We start from the raw sequence: 18239 nt of genomic DNA on the forward strand, positions 1-18239 counted from the left end.
ATCCATATTCTGAAATAAGTCGTTAGCGAAAATAATCATGTTGGAAACCGTAGATCGATGTTTAACGAATCCATGTTGTTGAGGAATTAAAGCTTTGTGTAGAATAGGATAGACTAAATTGTGTATTAGACGCTCAAAAAGCTTTGCTAGTGTGCACAGAATTGAGATTGGTCTGTAGTTCTCACAGTCGTGCTTAGAACCACCTTTATGAATTGGAGTGATATTGGCTCGTTTCCATATTTCGGGGAATACTCCCTCTTTCAAGCATTTATTATAAATTAGAAAGAGAGGTCTGCATATACTTTTTGCAGTTTTTTTGAAAAACAAAGGTGGAAGTCCATCTGGGCCAGCGCCCTTGGAGACATCCAATAATGATAATTCTTTTAAAATATCTGCTTCAGACAAATGAATGTCAGTTACAGGTGTATCATCACCACTATGATCTATCGGAGGCTGCCAGTGACTTAGTGTTGGTGACGGAGGCTCAAATACAGACTGGAAGAAATCTGAGAACATGCTACAAATAGTTTCTGGATTATTAGACTTCATATTATGGTATTGCATTGTAGATGGTATATTGGATGTAGCTTTGCGATTTGATACGTATGTCCAAAAATGCTTGACATTTTGGGTGATACCATGCTCTACCGAGTTCATATATTTCTCGTAGCATTGTTCACAGAGTATCCCAAATTCTTTTCTGTATTGCGAAAAGGCTTCATAGTCAAATTGGTTTTTATATTTTTTCCATTTGATCCATGCTTTTTCTTTCTTTTTACATATTTTGATCAAAGAATTAGAAAACCAGACTGCATAAGAAGAGCGTCTAGTACTAGCTAACGGAGTGTGTGGTTTGATTATACTATCTAAAGCATTTATAAAAACCTCAATTGCGTCTTCTGATGGAAGGTGATTGAGCAGTTCATACCAGTTAGTGTTTTCAATCTCCAAGTCAATACCATCATAATCTGCCTTGTAGAAATTATATTTAATAATAGAACGTCTTTTTATAGAATGCACAGAGTGTCGAGCAGTAGCATAAGCAACAAAAGGAGGGTGATGAGAGTTGGGTGGCAAAAGTGGACTAGCATTTTGTATGATTGAGGGTGCATTTGACATAAATAAATCCAAAATTCGTCCCAAGTCATTCACAAAACCGTTGTATTGCGATATATCAAGCACTGACATGAAGTTTACAAGTATGGACTGTTCAGCTGAGGATCCCACAGGATCTAAAGTAACAGGATTTGTTGTTGTAGAAGGAATCCATTGAATTTCGGGTAAGTTATAGTCCCCAACAATAAAATAGCTCTCAACACTTTCAGACACCAACATTTGTTCTAATGTTTCAAAGTGATTTTCGTACATGTAGGCGGGAGTTTGAGGTGGGATATAAGCAGCGCTAAACAAATGTCTCTTGGCGCTATCTAAACTGGGTATTTCTACAACAATGTTCTCAATTCTGCTTGAATGAGATGGGTGTAAATCGGATGAGTAGACTAGTGAGGGTCTAAGGGTGCGCAAAACAGCTACAAGCACTCCACCACCATCAAGCTTACCAGTAGTGACACGGTCGCGGTCCATTCTGAATACAATATAGCGAGGGTCTACAAATTCGTTGTTGTTGATGTCGGGCATCAACCAAGTTTCAGTTAGGATTATAATGTCATACGTGTTTGATAGAATATTCATATATAATGTGTATAATTTAGTGCGAAGTCCGCCACAGTTCTGATAGTATATTGAGAGACCATTTGCATCAATTGTATTATCCATAATCAAGTTGAGATATACGTGTTTATAAATTAATTTTAAAAGATAAAAATCCTCCTCTGTCATTAAGTTAATGGTATAATAAGTATATATTGTGAAAAAGTATGTATTGAGACAGGTATGTATGTATATATGTATGCTAGGATTCATATTATAGTAAAATAAGTTCGAGTCCTCTGTCACTGATTTAGTAATACAATAATAATATGTAAATAAAACAAGATAGTATATATATAAGTAGTTATGTAGTGGTAAACGTATAATAGGTTTCACATGGTGTAATAAATTCGCATACTCAGTTATAGATTTATTGCTCAACAGGCTCAGATCGTCACATACAGGTTGCGGGATATAATACGAGTATGTAAGCAAATGCAGCACTTTAAGATATAAAAAATTAATTACTTCGCAATGATTATACACTGAAAATACGTATACGGATAGGAACAATAAATACATGATAATGGTTACAATATTTTTCACATTGACAAATAGGCACTTAAGAGATCCGAGCATTCTTTTTTGGCACGATTTTGGCGAGGTCATCGTCGCATCGGATAGCGAAGGCAGCTGAGTCATCCCGCTCACGAAGAAGGACTATTGCATTCTTGATCCACACGTACTTATACTGGTTCTTTCTAGCGAACTCGCGGCATTTCCGAAATAACTGCTTTCTTTTCAAAGTCAGATGTTCATTAATGAATATTGCGGATGAAGTTCCGGGGATGCCCACTTGATCCGTTTTTAATGTTTTTCCTTTCCGAAAAGAGCTGAGAAAGTTGTCTCTTTGAATTCTTGTACAAAATTTGACAATTATATTTTTTGGTCTATTGCCGTCTGATTGGGCATGCGGGACACGATGAATAGAAACAATATCCCTTTGTTCAACCTGGAACTTGATCGCAGAGCCGATGGCCTCGACGATACCTGTTAGATTCTCGTTGCGGCGCTCAGGAATGTTACAGATTTCCACATTACATTGTCTTGCCTGTTGCTCCAAAGCGTCGATCTTGGACTCGAAGTGGGAGACAGCAACAGTGGTCCTTTCGGAGGCAGCTGTTGAGATTTCTTTCACTCGTACATCTAGACTGTTTAGCTCCTCTGTTTGCAACTGGACAGAGCATTTTAAAGAACTTAGATCAGCTTCTAGGTTATCAACAGTTCTCTTCAGCACGATGTGATCAGATCTGAGTGACTTAATTTCAGACATAATCTCAGCTAGATTCCCATGGATTTCATCCCTGATTGCCAACATGTTTGTGTTAATGTCACTACGCCAGTGGTTAAGGGTTTCCAATAACATGTCGAATCGATCGCCCGAACCAGGATGTGTCTGTTCAAAGATTTCACAGGACACGTTCATATTGTTCATGGTCTTCTCTCCTATAGGGATTTGGTTTTGCCTTGAGTGTTCAGGTTCTGCCCTTTACGTCTGGTGATATTGGCGCATGCCGGACAAACCCAGTTGCAGCGGTATTCCTCTGAAAGAGCTCGAAATTGTTCTTGTTTAAGGTTTAGGCAGCCACTGTGGAACTTTCCGTCACACGAATGACAAGTGAGATGATTATTTTTGATCGTAATTGGCATTTTGCAGCCTAGGCACTCCATTTTGAGTAAAACTCTTAGTAATCCCCACTATAATTCACAGATTAACACGTTTTAAAAATGAGTTTTGTTACGTAGGTTATGTTTTAAGTGGCGGGCGGGGCCGGCTAAGCGTAAACAATAGTCCAAGATCCCAGAGCCGTAAGACACAACTTATTTTCTAAAGAATGGATCTTTCGATTCTCAGTAGTCTTTCATGTACTTTTAATACCTGCATGTTTGTGAGACTTGCCCGGTGACACCTGCGCAGGTACCAGGCGAGAAAGGTAACTAAAAATCACAGTTACTTAACTTAAATTTTTATGACTGATTTTTATATACTACTCTGTCAAGAAAGTAGCAGGAAAAGATCAATAATACACAAACTGTTTGTTATTCATCCAAATTTATTTTATCACCTTCAAAATATGCTCCTTTAGAAACGATACACTTACGCCAACGAATAATCCAATCATCAAAACATTTTTTAAACGCTGTTTCCGGAATTGAGGTCAGTTCTCGCCGCGAATTCTCTTTTATGTCTTCTACCGATTGAAAACGGGTGCCACGAAGTGGTAATTTGAGTTTAGGAAAAAGAAAAAAGTCGGCTGGAGCCATATCTGGTGAATATGGTGGTTGCTCGATGGTATTTGTTGAGTGTTTGGTTAAAAATTCGTTCACAATGATGGCCTTGTGCGAAGGTGCATTATCATGGTGCAAAATCCAAGAATTTTCTTTCCACAAATCTGGCCTTTTTCGTCGGATTTGCTCTCTTAAACGCCGCATAACACTCAAATAATATTCCTTATTTACCGTTTGACCTTCCGGCAAGAATTCCGAGTGCACAACACCGCGATAGTCAAAGAAAACAGTCAACATGACTTTGACTTTTGAACGACTTTGGCGTGGTTTTTTCGGTTTCGGTTCAGTTGGAAGGCGCCACTCCGAAGCTTGTTGACTAGTTTGCATGTCAAACTCGTAAACCCACGTCTCGTCACCAGTAACAATGCGTTTCATGAATGTTGGGTCGGAATTGACTCGTTCTAGCATGTCCTCAGCGACTCTCATGCGATTGAGTTTTTGAAAAAAATTCAGGTCTTTTGGGACTAGCCGAGCGGCAACATGTTTCATACCCAAATTATTAGTTAAAATGGTACGGATCGACTCGTGAGATACAGAAAGTTCGGTGGCTATCTCTCTCAAAGTTGAATGAGGATTTTCAGTCACTATTTCCTTCACTTTTGCGATGTTAACTTCAGTTGCAGACGTTGATGGCCTACCAGAGCGAGGCAAATCTTCCATCACATCTCGACCGCTTTTGAACGCTTTGTACCACTCATAAGCACGAGTTTTTGATAAAGTCGATTCACCGTAAGCCTTCTGTAACATTTTCAGTGACTCCGAACACGATATTCCATTGGCAATGCAAAAAATTTAAGACAAACTCTTTGTTCGATGTTTTTATCCATTATGAAATTAGCAATACACACAAGATATGATATAACTAAAAATAGCACTGTATTTAATGTAAACAACAGATGCAACTCAAACTCCGCGCCAAAATGGAAAACAGTTGTGCCAATCTAACAACAACAAAAAAAACAAAAATTTGAATTTCGAACCATAAATAAATAATCCATTCCCGATACTTTTCTGACTGAATGTATATTTTATAGACTATTACTCTGAAGTCATATCAGAGAAGTCAGACGCTTTCCATGCGCCAAAACTTTTGTCAGACGCTTTAAAGCTCTATCAAAAAAAAAATTAACTTAATTTATTTTTAAATGTCTGACTTTTATATATGTTATTCAGATAACTATTACAAAGTTGTATTAAATCAGTCAGACAGTTTGTAATGACCAAACACCCCTTAAACAAAAGAATTACTCAGCCTCGAGTATGAGCGCGATAGCACAATGCGCATGCGCGTCAGAGTAAAATATCTAATATTTGAAAAGTACTTACTGTTTTCAATTCCATATTTTTGCATTTCTATTCAAATACGATGAAATTTATAATTAAAATAATAATTAATCATTTTTAAAATAATATAATATATTGCATACTAGCTGTTGCCCGCGACGTCGTCCGCGTAAAGTTCGAGTTGAATCTTAATCATACAGTCTGATACAGACAGACAGACAAAAAATGTAAAAAAAAATTCTCTATTTGTTTCAGTCAAAATATTAAATGTACAGACAAAATATTTTTACCGTATGATTATATGTAGTATTTTGATTTTCAGTTTTTTTAATAAATACTCAAACAACACAAAAAAAAACATTTTTAATAAAAATTAATATATATCTTGTTATGTGCCGTACGTGCCGTTACGTGCCGTGCCGTGTATTCTTGTTATTGTGCCGTGTGGTTCCCGGCACTATTACAAAAAAGAATAGGACCACTCCATCACTTTCCCATGGATGTCGTAAAAGGCGACTAAGGGATAGGCTTATAAACTTAGGATTCCTCTTTTAGGCGATGGGCTAGCAACCTGTCACTATTTGAATCTCGGTTCTATCATTAAGCCAAATAGCTGAACGTGGCCATTCAGTCTTTTCAAGACTGTTGGCTCTGTCTACCCCGCAAGGGATATAGACGTGACCATATGTATGTATGTATGTATCTTGTTATTGTTGGGACTCGAACTCGGACCGCCAATTTCACAGTCTCACGCGCTAACCACTGGACCATCGAAGCCGTTGCGGTGGTGTCGAAATTAAAGTAGACTACATACATATGGTCACGTCTATATCCCTTGCGGGGTAGACAGAGCCAACAGTCTTGAAAAGACTAAATGGCCACGTTCAGCTATTTGGCTTAATGATAGAATTGAGATTCAAATAGTGATAGGTTGCTCGCCCATCGCCTAAAAAGAATCCCAAGTTTGTAAGCCTATCCCTTAGTCGCCTTTCACTTATATTTATATGTTATAGGTTTACTATTACTATACTATTTTTTAATTGTTTATGATTTTATTTTTACGGAAAATTCTGCCAGCAACGACAATCTAACTGATGATGAGGACGATGACTTGAGTGGACAGTATAGAGATTTAATAAATGATGAAAATTCAAATGATTATTTTGATGATGAAGATGATAAAGAGACAATAAAATAATTATTCAATTGATTAATCATAATTAATTATTTTTTTATTGAAATTATTATAATAGATATATTTTTTTAAATAAAATAAAAATCATTCTTTTTGAAAGGCTATTGCTACAAAAAAATTCATTTTCCCCTATTTATATGCAATATATTATATTATTTTAAAAATGATTAATTATTATTTTAATTATAAATTTCATCTTATTTGAATAGATATGCAAAAATATGAAATTGAAAACAGTAAGTACTTTTCAAATATTAGATATTTTACTCTGACGCGCATGCGCATTGTGCTATCGCGCTCATACTCGAGGCCGAGTAATTCTTGTGTTTAAGGGGTGTTTGGTCATTACAAACTGTCTGACTGATTTAATACAACTTTGTAATAGTTATCTGAATAACATATATAAAAGTCAGACATTTAAAAATAAATTAAGTTAATTTTTTTTTTTATAGAGCTTTAAAGCGTCTGACAAAAGTTCTGGCGCATGGAAAGCGTCTGACTTCTCTGATATGACTTCAGAGTAATAGTCTATAAAATATATATAAAAATCAGTCATAAAAATTTAAGTTAAGTAACTGTGATTTTTAGTTACCTTTCTCGCCTGGTACCTGCGCAGGTGTCACCGGGCAAGTCTCACAAACATGCAGGTATTAAAAGTACATGAAAGACTACTGAGAATCGAAAGATCCATTCTTTAGAAAATAAGTTGTGTCTTACGGCTCTGGGATCTTGCTCTACAATGGGTGTGCATATAGCGCAATAGTACCGACATCTACAAGGTGATTATTGAGTTACTCTCAGAGCCATCTAGCGTGAACTCCACACATAAAGTAAAAGAGAAGCGCAAGATCCATCAACCGCACATTAGTAAGACAAAAGCACAGGATCAAGCAGTATCTGAATGCTGTTCAAGCAATGCACAGTAATGACATCTAGTTCAGACACTCAAAAATACGAACTTCGCTCAATATGACTTGCAGAAAATAATATAGTTTTATATTGAGTAATTAGGTTATAAAGTCAGCACTTTGTAGCAAGCATAATAGGTCTACCTAGTGATACATCACAGTCAATGTTCACGTTCAGACAGAAATATGTTTTTATTTTATCCCCACACGTAGGCAAATCACACACAAACTGGCACTTTGTCAATCAGTCACAAAAATACCCTTGATAGTCACTTTTATATACTGTTTACTTCGGTTACAGTCCAAACTTGAGTTAACAGTTAAAAATTTCACTAATACGGAACTATGAATTTTTATAATTAATTTAATTACGGAGGCGATATGAAGGATGATGTATTACGAACAGCGCCCTCTAGCGAACTTGATGTTCGCTAGAGGGGTTATGTCAAAAAGTGTTTATGATTCACTTAATACTAAAAACTTATTGTCTAAAACAGATGTAAAAATTAAGTCATACACTGGTAATAATAGTCTAGAGGTATTAGGTCAACAAAACTTAGAGTGTAAATTCCAATTAAATGACCTCCATATGACAAAACAAATTAATTTTATAATTGCAAATGTGAATTCACCAACTGTATTAGGTAAACTTACCTGCTCAGAAATTGGACTAATTAAAAGAGTTTTTTGTGTAGACAGTACATGCAGGCAAAAGTCAGAAAGTGATATTAGTCAATTGTCTTCTGAAATTAGTCAAAAGGAGTCAAATTCAAGTCAAGTAATAGATCCTAAAATCACAAACAGTCAGTCACAGTCATTTCTACTAAAGTCAAGTCAGTTAGAAAATATAAATTTGAATCAACTTGTTGAATTTAATAATTCTGTTTTTACCGATATTGGTTGCGTTCCTGGTGAATGTCACATAAGAACAAATCCTGAGGTCCAACCAAAAGTCGATGCTCCCAGGAAGGTACCATTCTCATTACACCATAGACTTCAACAAGAACTTGAGAAAATGGAAAAATTAGATGTCATCACCAAGGTTACCGAGCCAACTGAATGGGTAAGTTCTTTAATTTTAATAGAAAAGAAAAATGGTCAATTAAGGGTATGTCTAGACCCCCGTAATTTGAATCAGGCGATTAAGAGGACTCATTATCCTATTCTATCAGTAGACATGGTTCGCGCCAAGGTAGCGGGTTCACGATTTTACTCAACTTTGGATGCAAGTAGTGGATTTTGGATGTGTAAATTAAGCGAGAAGAGTTCTTACCTCACAACTTTTAATACGCCTTTTGGCCGATACCGCTTTAAACGTCTTCCATACGGAGTCAACTGTGCACCTGAATATTTTCACAGAATTATGACCGAAATGTTTGGTGATATACCAGGGGTGGCAGTTTACAGCGAAGATATTTTAGTAAGTGGTCGCACACTACAAGAGCATAACGAGCGTCTTAATATAGTATTTAAAAGAGCAAAAGACAACAATGTCAAATTTAATAAAGAAAAATGTACATTTGCCATGGAGAGTATTAAATATCTAGGTCATATTTTCTCAGCAAGCGGAATCACAGTTGATTCCGACAAAGTCAGAGCAATTAAAGAGGTGCCCTCTCCTACATGACTGAAGGATTTGCAAAGATTTCTAGGTATGCTCAATTATTTAAGTCCTTTCATCAAAAATATGGCAGGCGAGACAGAAATTTTACGCCAACTATTAAACTTGACTTTCTGATTGGCAGTGGACTACCAATCATGAAACAAAATTTTGTCGTCTGAAGCAAATAATATGTCAAGTTTCAGTGTTGTCACATTTTAATATTCATGATCCGATTGTCCTGCAGAGTGATGCTAGTCAGAGTGCTGTTGGAGCAGTATTGTTACAAAATCAACATCCAGTTTATTATGCGTCAAAAACTTTAACAGATACACAACAAAAAATGGCTCAGATAGAGAAAGAACTCTATTCAATAGTCTTTGCCTGCATCAAATTTCATCAATTTATATATGGACAAACTGTAACTGTCGAGACAGATCATGCTCCTTTAATAACATTATTTAAAAAGTCTCTAGTCGAAGTTCCAACACGTCTCCAAAGAATGATGTTGAAAATACAGCCCTATAGTTTAAATGTAGTTTACAAGAAAGGTAGTGATATGTACATTGCTGATACCTTGTCAAGAGCAGCACTCTCTGAAACAAGTTCAGATGAATTAGATAATGATGTCATTGTTCATGTAAATTTACTGATTAAGTCGTTACCAATCTCATCAGAACGTCTACAGTGGTTAATCAGAGGCACTAATAAAGATGAAAGTCTGCAAGTTTTGAAAAAATATTGCAAAGAAGGATGGCCGGCAAATAAAACTCAAATTCACAAAGATCTACATTAGTATTGGCAGTATAGATTTGATTTACACACAGAAAAGGATTTAATATTTAGAAGCAACAGTATAGTCATACCTAAAAAATTAAGGCCAGAAATTTTGAAAATAATACACAGTGGGCACTTGGAAATTGAAAGGTCAAAAGCGTTTGCTAGAGGACATGTATTTTGGCCATTTATGTCAACTGATATAAAAAATATTGTTCGGTCGTGTCATATTTGCCTGTCACATAGAAGTTCAAATGCTCCAGAACCACTTCTTCCACATGAGGTTCCATTACTTCCGTGGGAAAAAGTTGGTGTTGATTTTATGGATTATAAATCTAAAAAATATATAGTAGTACAAGATTATTACTCAAATTATATTGAATTAATGTCAATGGCGAGTACTAACGCTAAGACAGCAATTGTTTGTCTAAAAAGTATTTTCAGTAGACATGGAATCCCAGTTGAGTTATTCTCGGACAACGGGCCACCATTCAATTCGGCAGAGTTAAAGAATTTTACTGTTGAATGGGGAATACATCACAACACGTCAAGTCCCTACATGCCAAGGTCAAATGGATTGGTAGAGTCGGCAGTAAAGATATGTAAACGTTTTCTTACAAAGTCAGAGGAGTCAGGAACAGACCCATATCTTGCTTTGCTTCAATTCAGAAATACACCAAGAGGAAATTTACCATCTCCAGCACAATTGCTAATGTCACGGTCACTTAGAACACAATTACCAACAGTCACAAAAAATTTAACACCAAAAATAGTAAAATTTCAAAAATATGAAAAAATTAAGGAAGAAAATAAAAATAAAATGAAGGATTACTATGACAGAAAGACTCAATCATTAACAGAACTACAAGAAGGAGATAAAGTCTATTTTAAGAAAATGCCAGATACTCCATGGATTAAAGGCACAGTAAAGTCTAAATGTGATCAGCCTAGGTCTTATAATATTGAAGGGTCAGATGGATTTATGGGAAGGAGAAACAGACAGCATATTTTGAAGCTTCCGCAGTCACCTCAAACGGAATCTCAAGATATAGTACAAGAGAGGCAAAATATTGAGACATCTCCTAATTCTCATACAGTATCACCATCTATTGAAGAGCATACAACTCCAGGTGGAATGCGCACTAGGTGTGGAAGAGTCATAAGACCACCAAGACGATTGGACTTATAAGAGTTAGTATGTCATTAAATAAAATTTTAGCAATGATTGTGAAAGACTGACTAATTTAGTTAAGACTAGAATATAGAGCTTTAGACTTAGTTTAACAAAATGTCTTATTCTTGGTTACTTCAACAGTCTTTGTTGTCAATGTTATAGTTAAGAGTTCAGTAAATTTTATAAACAGATAAGCTGTAAAATTATAATAGTTTAACTTTTAATGATAAGAGGGATGTTATGATTATGTTTATGTCACGTCACTATTATTGTGTAACATCACTAGGAGAAAGAAGATGGCGTCCCAACCGGGTTGGGGGCTAGCCATTACTCACGGCACTTGTATTTTCTTATGTTCATTTAATAAACTCAAGTTACCTAATTCAAGTCTAATCATTTATATGAATCCAAGACCAACACAGATGTCAGGAGACGTATTGAGTCGCAATAGGACATAAGGAAGGCTGTCGCCGATAAACAACGGAGGCAGGTTGCTCCGTTTAATGAGGGAGACATGGTCCTGGTGGAGGTCCATATGCCGAGTAATGCACAGCGTGGCATGTGCACGAGCAAATTTGCTCCTAAGCGAGAGGGACCTTATCGCATATCAAAAGTTTGTAGTCCTACTTCTAATCTCGTCGTTGATTGTAACAACATTGTAAAGGGCAAATACCATGCCAGCGCCTTAACGCGTTACGTGGGTAAATCTCCTGTTATTGCGCATCAGCGCCATCGCGGCAGACCAGCCAAGTCACAGTCGGGTCGACCATGTAACTTGGAGGGGGAGGATATAGCGGGCAACATTGTAGGCCCTTCCGGGGAGACATCGCGTCACTCTCCGCCCCCCTCGTCCATACCACGCCGTTCCCAGCGCCCGCGTCGAGGACCGCCCGTGCGGTATGCACCTCTTATTAGCGAGCGAGTTTTGTATTTCTTTTTATAAGTTACCAAAGTAAAGTTGTTATCCCGTAGTTGGCTTTTACTTCTCAATCTCGCCCCGCTATAAAATACTATTTGCTGGCAATAGAAAAGAATAATGGCAGACGCCCATACATAAAAATAGTTGAATCTAACCGGCAGCGTCTTAGCATCAAAAATACCTTAAAATATTGTCCGTCACTTATTATTCGTCTTAAGAAAGCCGGAAAAAAAAAGATTTTTCGATTTGAACTTTTAGATTTTTTGAGGTTATCTGTCATTGTCAACTGTCAATAACAAAAACTGGAGGATACTTGTCTTCTATCAGTACCTACGAATCTAGTTTTTGTAATGAAAATATCTTTGACTATAGATTATAAGAATGTTTTAGTTAGTACTTAATCAATAATTCTATTTAGACGAATCTGGCAAATTGTTCCATACAGCGTGTACTAATACATGTGCGTAAAATGCCGAGGAACGACTACGCTCTGCGTCCCCTTTACGCAACATTACTTCTTACTATAACCAGTCCTACTTGAGCCGTCATCAATCCTTCTTATTTGTAATTCAAGTGACTCAAACCAACAATTATCTTAACGGAAGTCGAACCCACGGCAATCACAAAACAAAAGACTGCTAGAAACTGAGGGAGTCAAATAAGAACTGAGATTCTTATCTCAGTTCTTACTTGGGGTATTTTTAAATAAGACATTTCCATATTTTTATCTTTTTTTATTCTTCATCATCATCTTCTCTTATAATTATACTATCTAAGAATTCAGCTGGTGCAGTTATATTGTTTACATGTCTGGCCCATCCTAAATACCATACCACAGTCATAACATGGGCACAACATCCCAAAGTGCGTCTACCAACCAAGCAGCTACAGCAATATTCTACTACAGCTGCTCGGCCAGGAACATTATTTTCAATTAAAATATATACATAATATTGTTTCCTTGATATGTGGCGAGACTTTATTCTACCTCGTATTAATGTGGTCTCGCCATTTCCTCTAAGATCATATTCTTCAGAGACATGTTCACCACTACTGACCTCAATTCTGTATCCACCATGGAAACGTATATGTTCTCCATAATAGGAGCGCGCCTGTCGAATCTGATACGTTCCCAAGGCGAATAAAATAAGGTCTGAACAAGCAAGGGTGGGAAAGTACAAAACATTATTACGATCTGCGGTAATGCTTTGGAGTTAAGATGTTCTTCTGTTCATATTTGTATCTTCAACCATATTAGCCAGATTATTTGGAAGATTTATTCTTTCTCTAATGATTTCTAATATTTCACTAGCATATACATTGTCATGAAAGCGAACACCAAATATATTTAATAAAGCTGCTGCTATTTGGAAATTCTGCATCATGGGTGGAGTGCTCGATGAAAATATTCCTGCCTTAATAATTTAAAATCTCTCTTAAAGTGACCATTAACAGCCTCTACCACCCATCTGCACAATGTAATACAACGACTATGGTTGGCTTGTTCTGTAGTTAATTGGTGCTCGCCTTCTAGTAGTGAATCTGGCATATACGAGTATGGTCTATAACCGCAATCTTCTAAAAAACTAATACTGTCCCTGAAACCCCGGTCTAGTATGAACACATCGCCTTCAGTAAAATATGATCTTACAGAAGATCCATCCTGAAATAAACTTTTCATTATGTCAGCGTCTGATGTGGTTGCTTTATATGGGCCAAAACAATCTACAATATAGCCATCACTAGCGACAATCATAAATGGTTTTAATAGATTTCGGTACTTATGTAGGGAGTAACTCTGTTTTTGAAACATGTAGTTGGCGCTTTTGTGAATATATATATAAGTACCATCACATATAACAATAGTGTTGTTTCCATTGTTTCCATATAACGCATTTGGGATTGCTAAATTGCGACTTAATAGTTCCTCCCTACGTACTTGCTGAATGCGAAGATTATTTGGCACAAAGTCTTGAACAAGTACCTCTCTTACTTTATCCATTAAGGTCTCCAGAGTGTCTCTCATCAGAGTCACCAGTCCTTAATTTTAAAAGTAACATGGCTAACCCTAGAGTTCCATTACGTATATTCTGTATTCGAGGCACTTCTTCAACTAATGTGTTGAATTTCTCTTTTGTATAACCTATCCAATACATAAACAATCGCTCATCCATTTCTGCTATGTTTTCAAAATCTCATGTAGGATTAAAAGCATTTACAAATGAGAATATGTGTTGTATTTGATTAACCGACATATATATTAAACCGATTATATTTAACCGACACAAAAAGCACGGGGGCATTTGTGATTGACAGACAGCGACCTTTGAGTGTTGTCATTACAATAAAATCAAACACCATAGTGTGGGTGGGTGGTAACACCATAGTGTACGAAAAATAAGAAAGTACAGGAAATCAAGTTAGATTTTTATTAAATGTGTTGTTTTTTCTGCGGGTTCAATAAAAATTGAGTTATTTACGTAAATAAATAAAAAAATAGTTTAATAAGTTGTACCTAAGTAACATTTTTAGACGCTAATTTTATTTTCAACTATTTTTCTGCCATTGTTCTTTCATTGCCGACTAATAAAATATAAATTCAAAACAGCGTAGTATATATCAGGCTGGTCTGCAGAGTTTAGTTGATTGGGGAGCGCTACCAATAAAATAGTAATTTGAATATCAACACCTTTTTTGACCAAGTTAATTTAATTTTTGGTCAGGGATCACTAACTAATCAAAAATGGGATATTATGCAACTTATTTGTAGTAGAAAAGGTCTGAGTGCATTGAAGTGAGATGCAATTTAATCTCTACGGATAAATTTAACAAATAAAATTCTTAACGTTGTGCCGTGTAGTTCCCGGCACCAATAAGTGCCGTGTGGTTCCCGGCACCAATAAAAAAAAGAATAGGACCACTCCATCTCTTTCCCATGGATGTCGTAAAAGGCGACTAAGGGATAGGCTTACAAACTTGGGATTCTTTTTTAGGCGATGGGTTAGAACTTGTCACTATTTGAATCTCAATTCTATCATTAAACTTAATAGCTGAACGTGGCCATTCAGTCTTTTCAAGACTGTTGGCTCTGTCTACCCTGCAAGGGATATAGACGTGACCATATGTATGTACGTAATAATTAATATACAAACAATGAGAAACGTTTTTAAATGTGTGATGAGGACTGACTTCCATTAATCAACTCCAGAACAATGACGCGCTCTTTCGAGGTGAGTGCTTGAAAGGTCATGTTGGAGCATGGGACGTTTTGGTAGCAAGTAAGTTCATACTATACATACATACATATCGTCACGTCTATATCCCTTGCGGGGTAGACAGAGCCAACAATCTTGAAAAGACTGAATGGCCACATTCAGCTATTTGGCTTAATGATAGAATTGAGATTCAAATAGTGACAGGTTGCTAGCCCATCGCCTAAAAAAGAATCCCAAGTTTGTAAGCCTATCCCTAAGTCGCCTTTTACGACATCCATGAGAAAGAGATGGAGTGGTCCTATTCTTTTTTGTATTGGTGCCGGGAACCACACGGCATAAGTTCATACTCAAAACAATATACCAGGTTCATACCCCCTTTACTTGAAAACTGCCTTTAATATATTCCAAGAATATTGTCAAATCTTTCACAACAAAAAAATCTCAGCAGATGTGTATTATTATGTCTTCATCCAAAAGGAATTTTAGAACATGCCCCAAATTTAACCACAGGTTATTCAAAAAATGTTCTTAGTTCAGAAAGTAGATGGGATTATGCGACCCCATCTTCGATCTGCAGGGCGTCTACCAGTTTGTTTTTATAAAATATTTTCAACTGGTATCCCAGATTGATTTTTCTGTTTTCCTCCAAAAGCAGGATTGCCTTGTAAAAATAGATTTGCAACAAGCAATTTTCTATTTCAATAGCAGAAAACCACAGATGATTTCTGTGGATCATTTACCAGGGGCAAGAACTACAAGTAACTTTCCTACCTTTTGGTATTTCATCAGCCCCTCAAATATTTGCAACAGTCGCAAACTGGCTTTCAGAACTTCTATAAGCCTGAGGTATGAGACTAATAGTTAACTAAGGCAACTATTTTCTGTCTGATCAGATCAAAACAGCACTATCGGTCTTGTGTGGTGGCAGAAATTCTAGCAAAAATTCTAGAATTCTCTGGTTTGCACATAAATTACAAGTATTTATTTTATTTTATTTTATTTTATTTTATTTTATTTTATTTTATTTTATTTTATTTTATTTTATTTTATTTTATTTTATTTTATTTTATTTTATTTTATTTTATTTTATTTTATTTTATTTTATTTTATTTTATTTTATTTTATTTTATTTTATTTTATTTTATTTTATTTTATTTTATTTTATTTTATTTTATTTTATTTTATTTTATTTTATTTTATTTTATTTTATTTTATTTTATTTTATTTTATTTTATTTTATTTTATTTTATTTTATTTTATTTTATTTTATTTTATTTTATTTATTTTATTTATGTACAACAAGAAAAATTAGCAAAAAAAAAACTTAAAATAAAGAGAAATTCAGTACAAGGGCACTACTTATTTCTAGAGAAATTTCTTCCAGCAGGCCCACGACAGGAAAGTGTAAAGAAATGCATTGGCTTGTGTACATACCTAATATTTAATATATAAACTTACATAAACTTACTGATATTAATAGACCTAAAACATTATCATAAAGTTATAAATATCAAATAAATATATTAAATAAATAAACATACATGAATACAACATAATTTAATATAAATACAATATAAATGAATAGTGGATGCATTACGACGTCAAGTTTGTTCAACAAATCCTCGGTCACATCCAGAAAACAGACGTCAGCGTAGTCCAGAAGAGGCAAAATAAGGGAATGGCAAAGCGAAATTTTGGTCTGAATCGGTAAAAAGTTTTGAAGGCATTTTTGAGAGTGAAGGGAGTAATGCATTTTTGACTTGTTTCAGCAATGTGTGAATTCCATGTTAAGGTGGAGTCTAATAAAACACCCAGGTTTTTTGCATTGTTGGTGTATGCAATCGGTGTCCCGTCAATGTGTAAAGGAGAAAGTGTGGATAAGTCAACGTTTCTACGCATATAGTATTTTATATACAGACATAATCTAATGCGATAGTGTATAATCAATTATAACATATTATTCTTAATGCTGCCCTTGTGAATTTACTTAAACTACAATTGAACAAATCTATCTGATTCGATATGAGATTGAGTGTGCGTATTGCGCGCGTCAGTGGAGCCTCCCGCAAGAGATTAGTGTGGGACCACCAATAGTGCTGGCCGGCGCCGGCGCCACACGTACCTATCTGGCACTGCAAACCCGATTGTTGCAAGTAGATCAAAGTGAGTATTTGTCCGTCTAAGTACTCTCATCAAGTACAATACAAGCGTCATACTCCTAACTCTCAATTCGTTGTACCCCACCATACCTAATATAAATAAGGTTGGATACATTAACGGTTAGAATGGATAGACTCCATACAACTTACTATACAAGTACCTTATTTTGTTTTGTACTTTTTCCAACATCAACTTGTACTTATCCTCATGTGGATCCCAAATAACTGAGCCCGCCTCGAGCTGACTCCGAACCAGTGTATTGTAACAATGCCAAGATTGCCGGTATGCTTGTGAAACTTTTAGCTGTACGTAGTACGAATCCTAGGGTTCTAAAGGTTTTTTTTCATATTTTAGAAATATGCTCCGTAAAAGTAAGACCTTTCGTAAATGTAATGCCTAAATCTTTGACTGTCTCGACCTTTTTTAAAAGCTTGCCTTCAATATTATAATTATAGTGAATGGGAGCGTGGGCCCGTGAGAATGATATTGTTACACATTTAGCGATGTTAAATTTTAACTGGTTTTGTTTACTTCATTTTACCACGCTATCAATATCCCTTTGTAGTTTACCACAATCTTCTAGAGATCCGCATGGTTAACTTGAGATCATCTGCAAACAATCATTCACTACCTGGGGTAAGTCATTTATCATCATGACGAACTACACGGGCCTGAGATTACTGCCTTGACTCACCCCTGACCTAGTAAAATAAGACCTAGAACAATGCCCTCCGTATTCTACATACTGCTGCCTATCTCTCAAATAGCTAGCGAAGAATTTCACCAGTTGCGGTGTAAATTCAAAACGTGCCAATTTAGCTAATAGCTTGTCATTATCTACCAGATCAAACGCTTTTTGGAAGTCGAAATATGCTGTGTCTGTCTGTTCTCGCCCATCTATTTTCGGGATTATGGATGACATATGGCTCATCAGATTAGTGGCAGTGCTTCTAGCCGGTCTGAAGCCGTGTTGGGTGTCGGATAATTGAGCGCTTATCTGTGGGTATA

General features: G+C 35.9%; 1 protein-coding gene across 1 annotated transcript; it reads right to left on the reverse strand.

Annotated features, from left to right (window-relative positions):
- Positions 1-2272: 2272 nt before the first annotated feature.
- LOC132904186 (uncharacterized) lies at positions 2273-3028 on the reverse strand. The gene has a single exon (XM_060954098.1). It carries the CDS (start codon positions 3026-3028, stop codon positions 2273-2275), a length of 756 nt encoding a protein of 251 aa, XP_060810081.1.
- Positions 3029-18239: the final 15211 nt, after the last annotated feature.

Source organism: Amyelois transitella, chromosome W, assembly GCF_032362555.1.
Source record: "Amyelois transitella isolate CPQ chromosome W, ilAmyTran1.1, whole genome shotgun sequence".
Taxonomy (NCBI): Eukaryota; Metazoa; Arthropoda; class Insecta; order Lepidoptera; family Pyralidae; genus Amyelois; species Amyelois transitella.

Coding starts and splice junctions, on each gene's coding strand:
- LOC132904186 (XM_060954098.1), bottom strand. CDS start 3,028: ATGTTGGCAATCAGGGATGAAATCCATGGGAATCTAGCTGAGATTATG.